Source organism: Leucopleurus acutus (assembly GCF_964270905.1).
Source record: "Leucopleurus acutus genome assembly, chromosome: 20".
Classification (NCBI taxonomy): Eukaryota; Metazoa; Chordata; class Mammalia; order Artiodactyla; family Delphinidae; genus Leucopleurus; species Leucopleurus acutus.
The window spans coordinates 31,110,857-31,124,736 of record NC_139162.1 but is presented as its reverse complement, the minus strand read 5'-3'; the positions used below and the strand labels follow the sequence as shown (position 1 = coordinate 31,124,736).

Below are 13,880 nucleotides of genomic sequence, written 5' to 3'. Positions count from 1 at the left end.
AATTTGTAATTGTTTAGAGATGACTACAGACATCAAGCCTTACTTTGTTAACAGTTGTTAACAGAGGTGAGCAGCATGGTTTGATAGAGTTTTTATTGCCACCTGCTAGCTGCATGACCTTGAGGAAGGTATCTTCTCTGAGCCTTGATTCCCATTTGTAAAATAAGAATAATATCTTTGGGAGACTTCCCTGGTGGTCGAGTGGTGAAGACTCTGTGCTCCCAACGCAGGGCGGCCCGTGTTTGATCCCTGGTCGGGGAACTAAGATCCCACATACCGCAACTAGAGAGCCTGCGCACCGCAACTACTGAGCCCGCGTGCTGTACAGCCCACCCGCGCACTCTAGAGCCTGCACGCCGCAATGAAGACCCAGAGCAGCCAAAATAAATGAATACATTTTTTTAGAAAAGAATAATATCTTTGAGTATTGTGAGGATTATGTGAAAAGAGATAAGAAAGTTTATTAGTGAGATGAAGAGAAATGAAAGCCACTAGTACACATATAAATGCTATCAGAGCACTGAGAAAATCTGATGTTTCACGTGAAATTCATCAGGAGAAAATGTAAAGAGGAAGCTCTTCCAGCATTATTGATAACTCCTTCAAATAACACTCTAGAAATACAGTGATCTTTGAGGGCATTTAAGGAAAGAACTAGCAATGTCCTCCTCATTTCAGGAGCCTACTTTCATACAGAAAGATAATACTGATCATTATTAATAATTGCCTTGAATAATTTTTCAAATATATAATTTGAGGAAAAGGTTCATGTAACACTGTCTTATTCAGCATTTTTATTAATAAATATAAAAATATTTAAACCTTAAATATTTTTAACATATAGCTATGGGGTAAATTCTTTAATATGATCTATTGAAGATATGTGATAGAATATATATGATATAATATAAATCTTCAATATATAATATAAACAGTTGACCCTTGGACAGTATGGTTGTCAGAAGTACTGATGCATGCCACCCCCACAGCCAAAAATTTGAGTATGACTTTACAGTTAGCCCTCCGTGTCCTCAGTTCCGCATCCCTGGGTGCAGTCAGCCATGGATCGTGTAGTCCTGTAGTACGTATTTATTGAAGAAAATCCACATATGAGTGAGCCTGCACATTTCAGACCCATGCTATTCAAGGGTCAACTGTATTAATATATCTTATCTATAACGTATCTTCAATTTTATATGACTAAATTTCTTGGATCAGCTTATTTGTACTAGTTGCACAGTTAGATTTTCAAGCCATTCCTTTGTCCATGTATTTTAGAGAATGCAGCTCCATGAGGGGAGACCCAAGCAAAAAAGGCATCGTTGCAGAAACCCCAATAAACTAGATGTGAATAGTCTCACTGGAGAAGAACGTGTTCAGCTGATTAACAGAAGAAATGCCAGAAAGGTATTTATATATTTGTTGTTAATTTTTCATGTTGATTCACTGCTTAAGAGATCTCTAGAACACTACTTCATTATGCAGTATTTTCTAACAGACCTGGTTGGGTTAAATGTAGAAGATTTGCGGGAAAAGACATGGACTACAATTTTATGCAGTCTAATTTCAAATCCCACATCTTCGTCTAAGCTGTTGAATGAAATAAGTAAGTTAGTTTACATTATCTGTGCCTAAGCAGTGGCCCTGAGCAAGAGCACTACATGTAAGTCAGTGGTTCTCAAAAGGGGGCACTTTGTCCTCCAGGGGACGTTTAGCAACGTCTGGAAACATCTTCGGTAGTCACAACTTTGGAGTAAGGAGGTGGGTGTTGGGGAGGTGGTGAGCAGGGGAAGGATGCTAGTGGCATCTAGTGGATAGAGGCCCGGAATGCTGCTACGCCTCCTGCAGCACAGGGGCCAACCCCTACAACACCAGTCCAAAATGTCTGTAGTGCAAAAGTCGAGAAACTCTGTTGAAAAGGGGACACTATTCTCATCATGGCCATTATAGATTTATATATTTATCACGTGATTTTCCATCATTTGGCTGTTAAGTGCCTCGTTCTATCAAAATGGGCATATTACATAATTTTCTGATAGATGGAAATAAAATGTCTTAAACAAAGGTACCTTATACACTAATAGTATCCCTGTGTTTACCTTCTTGCTTTATTGATTGATGAATGGTAACAGGTTTTTCCAAAGTCTATTTCTGAACCAAATGTGGCTCAACATTTGTTTTCCCAAATTGTGTCTGTTTTATGTTTGGATTGGTATATGTCTCTTTTACCTCCTAAAGTAAATGATAGAACACTTGTGGCACCCTTTTGTAAGTTCATAGCTTTGACATTTTTATTGTTTTCTATTCTGATGAGCAAGCAACAAAATAAGTAAGAAAGAAGAAATGGCCTCAGAGTAAAAACAGCAAACTTCTCATTGAGTTCCTTCACTCACAAATTAAATTACCCTACATAGGTCACATTAATTCCCTAGTTCTGTCTTGCTCTCTGTTAAATGACCTCACTGCTAGTATAAAAATACATGAACTCGGGCTTCCCTGGTGGCGCGGTGGTTAAGAATCCGCCTGCCAATGCAGAGGACACAGGTTCGAGCCCTGGTCTGGGAAGATCCCATATGCCGCGGAGCAACTAGCCCCGTGAGTCACAATTACTGAGCCTGCGCGTCTGGAGCCTGTGCTCCGCAATGGGAGAGGCCGCGATAGTGAGAGGCCCGCGCACCGCGATGAGGAGTGGCTCCCACTTGCCGCAATTAGAGAAAGCCCTCGCACAGAAACGAAGAACCAACACAGCCAAAAATAAATAAATTAAATTAAATTAAAAAAAAAAAATACATGAACTCATTTGACTTTCTCAGAAGAAATATTGAAATTGGAAGAAAACTACTTTTAAAATAACAATTGTCTTAATATTATCGTATGCACTAACTCATTAAAATTAATACTGATTTTTCCCCAATTTTGTAGAGATAGCTTATTCAGCTTTGTTAGTGCTTTAAAGTGATGTCATAGATGTATTAGGGGAAGAACAAGATGACATTTTAGTTGCATTTTACTTAATTTTATGCTTGCATAGATTGTGTTACAAATCTTTGCACTTCATCTTATAATGAAATTAGCATTTCTAGATATGAATAAATTTCTCTTAGCCAGTTTTAAGGAAATGGAACCATTTTTTAAATTTTTACTTGTTAGGTTTAACATTAAACACCCTAAATTTTATTTTTCATTGTTGGTAACCTGATAAAAGTCCTGTTCATTTCCTTTAGTTTGTAGATTTCTTTATTGTTCTGAGTTTCTAGAGTGCAGACTTGAGGATTGATCAGTTACTAAGGAAAAGATCCACTTGCTGAATCCCCATAAACCATACAGAGGGCCTCCAGTTTAAACTGGAGCTTAATGAAGGTCATAATAAAAAGGAGATGGCAACAGAAACTTGAGAGGCTAAGTAAAGATTATAGGAAATACTAGATAAGAATACCTATAGGTATTATAACTAGCCATATTAAACCCTGTCTATATTCTAACAAGATATAGTATGTATTCATTCAAAAAGGTGTGGAAAAAGGAATTATTCAAGAAGTGTCTTTAGACTCCAAAGGAACATTAAATTGGTAGGTTCAAATCATTTAAACATTTAAAGGGATATGTATATTTTTATACTTTTAGGGTATCAGTTTACATAATAGATAAGTGTATGGGCTTTTGAGACCTGAGTTTGAAAGCTGATCCTAACACTTACTAGCTAGCTTTAGGCAACTTGTATAACTTCTCTGAGGCTTAGTTCCTTCATTTGAAAAATAGAAATAATACTTTCTCAAATGGATGTAGCGAGTACTAAAATAACTTATGTACTCTAAAGTCCTTAGCACAATAGTTGGTAATATGATAATAATAATAATAGCTTATATTTATTATGTGCCAGAACCTTTGCTGAGGCACTTGAATTATCTTCATAAAACCCTATGAGGGAGGTGTTGTTATCTCCATTTTGCAGATCAGAAAACTGAGGTTCAGAGAGATTTACTGATATACCCTAGTTCATGTAGGTGGTAAGTCTGACTCCGAAGGGTATACTCTTAACTAGGCTACACTGCCTACCCAACATAGTAATTTCACAGTAAATGGTAGTTATTTATTTTACTGTTCCAGTAACTCAAAAACATTTAAGGGACTTCCCTGGTGGCACAGTGGTTAAGAATCCGCCTGCCAATGCAGGGGACACAGGTTCAATCTCTGGTCCAGGAAGATCCCACATGCTGCGGAGCAACTAAGCCTATGTACCACAACTACTGAGCCTGCGCTCTAGAGCCCACGAGCCACAACGACTGAGCCCACATGCCACAACTACTGAAGCCCGCACACCTAGAGCCCGTGCTCCGCAACAAGAGAAGCCACCACAGTAAGAAGCCTGCGCACCGCAACGAAGAGTAGCCCCCACTCGCCGCAACTAGAGAAAGCCTGCCCGCAGCAACAAAGACCCAATGCAGCCAAAATTAATTAATTAATTTTAAAGAAAGAAAGACATTTAAAATTTACATTAGCACATGTTTATATAGTATATTAATAGTTCTTGTGGATTGTGGTAGTCCTTTTTAATGTAATAAAGATTGTCAAAAGTGGTTCAACGAATACATGTGTTTTAAAAAAATAAACTCTGTACAGCACAGAATAAAAGCAAGAAATGTCTTCATATTTAATAGTGCTTTTAAGTGTCTAACGATCTGTTTTTCATTTATAGGTTGGAGGTGCCTTTGCTCCCCCTCTGAAAGATTTATGTCGGTTCCTGAAAGAAAATACAGAATATGGAGTAGCTCCTGAATGGGGAGATGTTGTTAAGCAGTCTGTGAGTATTTCATAAATAACAATTCAGACATCATTTTTAAAATTAGATGCCATTTAATTATAACTTAGATTAAATTTTAAGTTAAAAATTAACAAAATAGGGCTTCCCTGGTGGCGCAGTGGCTAGGAATCTGCCTGCCAATGCAAGGGACACAGGTTCGCTCCCTGGCCCAGGAAGATCCCACATGCCATGGAGCAACTAAGCCCATGTGCCACAACTACTGAGCCCATGTGCCACAACTACTGAGGCCCACGCGCCTAGAGCCGATGTTCTGCAACAAGGGAAGCCACGACAGTGAGAAGCCCATGTGCAGCAACGAAGACTCAACACAGCCAAAAATAAATTTATTTTTAAAAATTAACAAAATATTCCAAGAATATGTGAAGGTATTTTTTAGTTCATAATTTTTGTTTTGCAGAATATGTTACAGATTTCTCAGATGCTGTTGAGTTAGAATGCAGAATCAATATATGCTGATTTGTGTTTATTTAATCTCTAAGATACTATTTGAGCAATACCACAATGAATAGTCAAAGATACTGGGTGGCAGGGGCGGGATTCTCTGGCGGTCCAGTGGTTAGAACTCTGTGCTTCCATTGCATGGGGCATGTGTTCAATCCCTGGTTGGGAAATTAAGATCCCATGTGCTGCACAGCGTGGCCTAATTAATTGATTGATTGATTGATTAAAAGGCATATTAAGAAAGCAAAGATGGGGAAAGATAGATATATGTAAGGTTATTCATCATAATACAGTAATAAAAATTGGAAATATACCAATGGTCCATCAGTATATTGAAAAACTGCAACTATTTTAAAAATTATATCTTAAAAGAACATCTAATGACAAGGGAGAAAAAGTTCACAGTGTTGTTAAATGGGGTAGTAGTTAAGCTCTTGGAGTATCAAAGCCTAACCATGTGGTAAGTGCTGAATAAATAATAGCTATTATGTCTACAGGTGTCTAAATAAAAAAGACAGGCAGTAAACCTATGTTCAGTATGATTCTATTTTTTTTTTTTTTTATTTTAGAAAAGAGGTGAAGAGAATTGTAAAATCTGTTTATATGCACAAGGGGAAGATGGAAGCACACATCCTGAAATGTTAGCAGTGGTTATCTCTGAACAGTGAAACTATGGATGATATTTTTATTTGTATTTTTTTGTTGTGTTTTCTGTAGTGAACCCTAATGCTTTTGTAAAGAGAACAAATAAGTTGATCAGTTCAAAACAAAATTTTAAAATAGTCCCATGAGAGTCTTTTAAACCACTGTCTAGAGCTACAGTGTCACAAATGGTAGCCACCAGGCACATGTGGCTATTGAGCACTTGAAATTTGGCTAGTCTGAAGTAGGAGGTGTTGTAAGTGTGAAGCACTGTTTCTGGATTTTGAAGGCTTAGTTTGGAAAAATGAATATAAAATATCTCAATAATATTCATAGATGACATATTGAAATGGCAGTGTTTTTGTTATGTTAAATAGACTATATTGCTAAAATTTGTGTCACGTATTTTACCTTTTTTTAATTGTGGCTACTGGAAAATTTTAAATTACATACGTGGCTTACATTATTTCTATTAGACAGTGCTGGTCTAGTGGTTCTAAACTCCTAAAACTTTTAGGAATTTTCGTTCATTTGTTTGTTTTTTACTTCTAGGAGTTTTGAGCCTGAGAAAATCATGGGAGAATTTCAAGAAAGTAGCATAGGTTGCCCTCCATTGCCCTGGACTTGGTGCTTCCCAGTCTGCAGGTGCTACTGCTGTTCTGAGCCAAGTGATTTTTCCCCCCTGTCGATTATCTTTTTCGGTTTGGCTCTGTCTCCTTTACTCCCAAAGTGATAGTCAGGAAAGAGTCATATGAAGCATCTCATTTTAATCTTTACTTACTTCTTCTGTCCTTTGCTTATTGTTCTTCCAGATTAGAAGAGGGGCACTCCTTTAGTCTTCTAGAGCAATTGGTGATGTGAAAAATGTAAAGGCATGGCAGTAGTAACCCTCATGAAAAAATTTCTTCGGACCTTCTGTTTTCCAGAACTATTCTACTAACTTATGCCTCACAGTATAAAAGAGGGCCAGAGACCTCTTTCTGCCCTCTTAAGATAAAATGAGAAAAAGAGCTGTTTCAAGCCACTACTTATACTAAGATGAAATTGGGTTATCTCTCTCGTAATTGGTTATATCAATACAGAATAAGTTTATGAATGATTACCTATTTTTAATAGCTTATTTGTATCACAAACTAATAGCTATTGATTTTATTTGAAAATGGTTATTATTGATGGATTTTTTTTTTTAGGGATTTCTTCCAGAAAGTATGTATGAACGTATTCTCACTGGTCCCGTTGTGAGAGAGGAAGTAAGCAGGCGAGGGAGACGGCCTAAAAGTGGAATTGCAAAGGCCACTGCAGCAGCAGCAGCTGCAACTGCCACCAGTATTTCAGGCAATCCTTTATTAGCCAATGGATTACTTCCAGGTGTGGACCTCACAACTCTTCAGGCCTTACAACAAAACCTACAAAACTTGCAGTCACTGCAAGTAACTGCAGGGCTGATGGGAATGCCTGCTGGCCTTTCTTCTGGAGGAGAAGCTAAAAACGTGGCTGCCATGTTCCCCATGCTGCTGTCAGGAATGACTGGATTGCCAAGTCTGTTGGGCATGGGAGGACTCCTGACAAAGCCTACAGAATCTGGAACAGAAGAAAAAAAGGGAAATGACTCTACGGAGCTAGAAGGAAAAAAAGAAAGGACAGAGAGCCAAAATTCAGAGAATGGTGGTGAAAGCTCTGTGTCAAGTTCTCCTTCAACATCCTCTACTGCTGCATTAACTGCAGCTGCAGCTGCCAACCCGTTAGCTCTTAACCCACTATTACTATCTAATATACTTTATCCAGGGATGCTTCTCACTCCAGGCCTTAATCTTCATATTCCAACTTTGTCCCAGTCCAATACTTTTGATGTACAGAAAAATAAAAACAGTGACTTAGGCTCATCTAAGTCTGTAGAAGTAAAGGAAGAAGATTCCAGAGTTGGAGATCAGGAAGACAAAGGGGGAACTGAACCGAGTCCTCTCAATGAAAACAGCACAGATGAGGGTTCAGAGAAAGCTGATGCTTCATCTGGATCTGATAGTACACCATCGTCATCTGAGGATTCAGATTCTAGTAATGAAGACTGATTCCCAGACTGCACTTAAATTATGAACTGATTTTGGATTTTTTTTCTTTAATTATTAATTGTAAATACCCCAGTGTTGAGTGCATCAATAACTTACTGACTGAACATTTCAGTTATTTGTTTAGAAGTGCAAACTGCTTTCAGAGACGTTTTGCATGTAATATTTCTTAAGATTCATAAGTTTCTGAACTCGTATGTACTATCAAATACATAAAGGTGTAAAATTACAACAAAGGCATTATAATTTTGTTGGGGGTTAATTTTATGAAAATTATGCTCAATAAGAGTTGTATATTTAATATATTTGCAGTGAACACAGAATACTTTATGCATATTACTGATTTAATTTGAATATAGTTTTACAGCCTCCTTGACACCTATAATTTACAGATCAAAACTCAGCAATAATTTGGGCAGCTAATGAATGTCATGAAAGCTGTAGAATCTACATCACCATCCATTGCTTTAATTACATGAAAATGCTCTAGTGTTGTGATGCACTGCTGATATTTCCAATTCAGGTACAAGTGTGTTTTAAAGAAGAAATAAGTTTCCCAATCAGCCAATTTAACTGGCTACCTGTTACCTCAGCTGAGTTAGTTTAGGAAGTTTACATTCGTTTCTAATTCTGTACTTGTTTTCAGGGGTTTTTTAAACACATCCTATATATCATGTTAATCTGGCAAGAAATATGACTTGCTTTTTGCTGAGCTTAACTCTTAAAATCAGTAAAGTCATGAAATAATCCTGTGTCATGTAACTTTGGCACCCTCTAGACATATTTAGTTTCAGCTCTTCAAAGTTTGGCCTCCTATTAGAAATAATTGTCTCAGATGAGTAATGTCTGTTTCCAGGGTTCAGAAAAGGCAAACTCATGAAATGCCACTGAAAAGAACTTTCAACACAGCATACTTCATGTAAAAGAAATTGTTTGTTTGCTTTATTTGTGTAGATTTCTATTTGTGTTTTACGTCATGGAAATATTCCGGAATTAACAGATAATAGGGTAAAGTAATATGCAGATAGTCTCAATTCATTTTGAGTTTCTACGTATAAGCAAACTAAATGTTGCCCAGAATCAGTGTTGGGTTATCAGTTTATATTAAATATACTGAGTTGCCCATTTTGAAAATGCACTTTGAATAATCTCGAAAAAATATACGTTACTCCTATGAACCACAAAAAATGAAGCCAAAGGCTTCTGATCAATTTCTTAGAACCCTTTACCATGTAAAATTTGTCTGTTTGATTTGTGATACAATTTCTCCTGCTAAAGCTGCTATTATTCTGACAAGGTAGAGGTCCAGGTTCACCTTCATATACATTTAAAGCAATTAGAACTGAATTGGAAATAAAATATCATTTACATCCTAAGGAGAGACAAGTGTTAGCGTTTTTCTGGTACTTAAAAATAAGTCAGTGATAAAGTTTGCGAGGGGAAAAGTACCCCACTTCTCTCCCAGAGAAAAAATAACTTTTAGTATGTTTTGATGGAACTCTATTGCTTTGTCATGAATTAAGCAAGTATATTGGATTTTCCAAGACCTTTACCAGTAAATTATGTTTCTGTATGTAAAATAACTAACCCCTTATTAGAGAGACAGTGTTATATGTATTTACAAAATTATATAAGTTCCATTGGGATTGTATTGATTTTTGTATTTTCCCAAAATAGTACTTTGAATTGATAGTCCTTTATGCAATGTCTTAGCAATAGTCACTATAATGCCCTTCCAGGAGAAGTGGGTAGTAATTCTTCATCATGAAAATGATATATTACATATTTAGTATCTTCCCTTTGCAGTATTGCACCTTTGTTTAACTAGAATACACCTATGAGATAGCCAAAGTTTTTCAAACACAGTTAACTTAGTTTGCCGGTAAAGTATTTCAGCACCATCCACATTTCCCTTCTCTCCCCCTAGTTATACCCACATGATCTTCATTCCTTTCTGTCTCCAATTTAAAATAAAGGGGAAAAAAGCCCTAGATCTTGTCACTAAAATCTAATTTATATCAAATTTATGAGATAAAGTATTTTCCTAATTATGATCAAATGAATTTGGTTAACATCTTAGTGATTCTCTTTCTATGTAATAAGGCAGTTGCAGTTTTCAAAGCATTAAGGCTAGTATTAACTTTAAACATTCTCTTGGGTTTCAAGACACTTCTATCTAGTACTGATTGGGGAAAAGTTGTCCAGCTATCAGCTTAAAAAAACATGCAAACATGGTTGTGTAAAGTTAAGGGTTATAAGAAAAGAAATCAGTAGAATTACATAATACTAAAGTTGCAGTTGAAAGGATATCCAAGTATGTGTTGGTAGTTACTAAAAGAATTATAGCTGTTATTGCCTTGTATTTATAGCCCTTGTTTCAGGTTTCATGATTCAAGTCTTAGTCCAATTTTTCTTTTGGACATTGCAATATTTACCAGTTGTGTTTTGTGTAGTCTGAATTTGCTTTCTGTAGTTGAGCAAACGTCTTAAAAAGTCATTTGTAATTTATTAAATTACTTTCTATGATGTTCTATAGAGCAAATGGAAGTTTAATTATTTTTTATTAAACATATTCTTTGACTACCCATGATGTCAGCCTCTGTACATGACAATGTTTTTTTATTTTTATATATAATTTATCTTATTCTAGTTATGAAGGAAACCATAGTCATAAATCTTTAAAAGGAAAGTGGAAGAATTTTTAAGAGACAGAAGTTGGCTATAATTATATCCACAATATTATTATTTCCCGAAGTTTTCTTCCCCTGGACCTTTAAAAATCCCGAAAGACCCAGAGATATACCTAACCTCTTAAAGAAGTCCATTTTGAAGATCAGTAATTATTTTTTCCCTTGGTCTTAGAGACTTTCCTAATTCATCACTGTTGTTTGCAGTGTTTTTTTAATAAATATGAAAGAAATTTGTTTTTCCTCAAACTACAAAAGTAGAACAGTGGAGTCTCATCACCCCTCATTTAACTTGAACACATTCAACTATACTGCCATGCTTTAGAAAACCTTTCTTTTTTGTAAAATATACTAAACTAAGTCAACAGCTTCATCTGGTGCTCACCCAGAGGATCAGTAATATGTTCCACTGCTGGAGGAAGAATTGGCTGTGTTGGATGATTTTGAGAGAAGATACACTATGTATAAAATGATGTATTCTGTATATTTTGAGCTGTAGGAGGGAAAAAAGTGGTTTGGGGGGAGAGTAATTTTTGACTACAAGTAATGTTCACCTCATTCAATAAATTAAGAACTTAATCTCTACATAAATGCAACTTCAGTACAGTAAGCTATTTATTTTAAAATGCAGAAAAACAAAAAAAATTTAAATAATCCATAAACCCACCCTGAAATACTGTTCATGTAGCTATCCAATCTTTTTATATGTATGTTATATACATGTAGTGGGTTGAATAGTGTCCTACAAAAATGCATGTCAACCCAGAATCTCAGAATGTGGCCTTAATTGGAAATAGGATCTTGGCAGATAAAATTAGTTAAGATGCAGTCATACTAGATAGGGTGGGCCCTAAATCCAATGACTCTTGTCCTTATAAGAAGAGGAGAGGACATGAGAAACACAAGGGATAGGGCCACGAGGCAATAAGCAGAGATTGGTGCTGTGCAGCTACAAGCCAAGGAACACCAAGGATTACCAGCAACCACCAGAAGCTAGGAGAGAAGCATGAACAGATTCTCCTCCACAGCCTCCAGAAGGAACCAGCCTTGCCAACACCTTGATTTTGGACTTCTGGCCTGAACTGTGGTAGAATAAATTTCAGCTGTTTTAAGCCATCCAGTTTGTGGTAATTTGTTATGTTAGCCTTAGGAAACATACATTTTCATATTAAATCAGTACTATATGGGACAATATTGGCTGTTTTGCCATTAATATACTGGCCTCTATGTCAGTAAGTATCTTGCAATGTGATTTTTAATACATATATTGCCCATACAGGTGTAATTTATTTAACCAGGAACCTAAAAATGGACATTTGAGTTTATATATGCATTTTTTGTATCCATCCCTAATGATTTCCTTAACCCCTAGAAGTGAAAATACTTCTGTTTTTAAGGCTTTTGATTTGTGTTGCCAGTGCCAATGACATTAGTAACAATTTATACTATTAGCAGCATACATTTTGTGCATGCTCATTTACCCCAAATTCTTACCAATACTGTGTATTGCATTTGAAATCATCTTTGCCTTTACTAACAGGCAAAAATAACATCTTTTTAAAAAACTGAAGTATCGTTGATATACAATATTATGTATGTTACAAGTGTGCAATATAGTGATTCACAATTTTTAAAGGTTATACTCCACTTATAGTTATTATAAAATATTGGCTATATTCCCCATGTTGTACAATATATCCTTGTAGCATACTTCATACACAGTAGTTTGTACCTCTTAATCCCCTCCCCCTATATTTCCCCTCCCCCTTTCCCTTTCCCCACTGGTAACCACTAGTTCTCTATGCTTTTGAGTCTGCATTTTTGTTAAATCCACTAGTTCGTTCTATTTTTTTAGATTTCACATATAAGTGGTATCATACAGTATTTGTCTTTGACTTATTTCACTTAGCATAATACCCTCCAAGGCCATCTGCATTGCTGCAAATGGCAAAATTCCATACTTTTTTATGGCTGAGTAGTATTCCTGTGTGTGTGTGTGTGTGTGTGTCTCCACATCTTAACATCTTAATGAATTTTTAAATCATTCTTCCTTTTTCTTAGTAAAAAATAAGACAGGATGTTATAGAAAATCATGGGGAAGAAGAGAGGAGGAGAAGCACAAAGTAAACAACCCATAATGTTGAATACTCAGACATAATTTTTAACTTTTGGGTCATTTTTTTTTTTTGCATATACATATTATGTATTATCTTAATAAGAGTGAAGTTAAACTGTACATACCATTTTGTAACCTTTTCATTTACTATATCATAATAATCTTCCCATACCATTAAAGAATCTTTCACAATTTTTTTTATACAGCAGGTTCTTATTAGTCCTCAATTTTATACACATCAGTGTATACATGTCAATTCCAATCGCCCAATTCATCACACCACCATCCTCACCCCACCCCGCCCCCGTGGCTTTCCCCCTTTGGTGTCCATAAGTTTGTTCTCTACATCTGTGTCTCAACTTCAGCCCTGCAAACCAGTTCACCTGTACCATTTTTCTAGGTTCCACATACATGTGTTAATATACGGTATTTGTTTTTCTGTTTCTGACTTACTTCACTCTGTATGACAGTCTCTAGATCCATCCACGTCTCAACAAATGACCCAGTTTCATTCCTTTTTATGGCTGAGTAATATTCCATTGTATATATGTACCACAACTTCTTTATCCATTCATCTGTCGATGGGCATTTAGGTTGCTTCCATGACCTGGCTATTGTAAATAGTGCTGCAATGAACATTGGGGTGCATGTGTCTTTTTGAATTATGGTTTTCTCTGGGTATATGCCCAGGAGTGGGATTGCTGGATCATATGGTAATGCTATTTTTAGTTTTTTAAGGAACCTCCATACTGTTCTCCATAGTGGCTGTATCAATTTACATTCCCACCAACAGTGCAATAGGGTTCCTTTTCTCCACATCCTCTCCAGTATTTGTTGTTTGTAGATTTTCTGATGATGCCCATTCTAACTGGTGTGAGGTGATACTTCATTGTAGTTTTGATTTGCATTTCTCTAGTAATTAGTGATGTTGAACAGCTTTTCATGTGCTTCTTGGCCATCTGTATGTCTTCTTTGGAGGAATGTCTATTTAGGTCTAATGCCCATTTTTGGATTGGGTTGTTTGTTTCTTTAATATTGAGCTGCATGAGCTGTTTATATATTTTGGAGATTAATCCTTTGTCCGTTGATTCGTTTGCAAATATTTT

At 36.2% G+C, this 13,880-nt stretch overlaps 1 protein-coding gene across 11 annotated transcripts in view; it reads left to right on the top strand.

Moving 5' to 3' along the window:
• CHD9 (chromodomain helicase DNA binding protein 9) overlaps positions 1-10,496 on the top strand; it is a 244,345-nt gene extending 233,849 nt beyond the window's left edge. For 10 of the 11 annotated variants that reach the window (XM_082862789.1, XM_082862785.1, XM_082862790.1 and 7 more), the window contains 3 exons: positions 1,279-1,407; positions 4,697-4,801; positions 7,096-10,496. In XM_082862789.1, the coding sequence (XP_082718915.1) occupies positions 1,279-1,407; positions 4,697-4,801; positions 7,096-7,974 (1,113 nt within the window). In that variant the 3' untranslated portion in view covers positions 7,975-10,496. The remainder of the gene's footprint in view (positions 1-1,278; positions 1,408-4,696; positions 4,802-7,095) is intronic. The other variant, XM_082862794.1, reaches the window with a different exon arrangement.
• Positions 10,497-13,880: the final 3,384 nt, after the last annotated feature.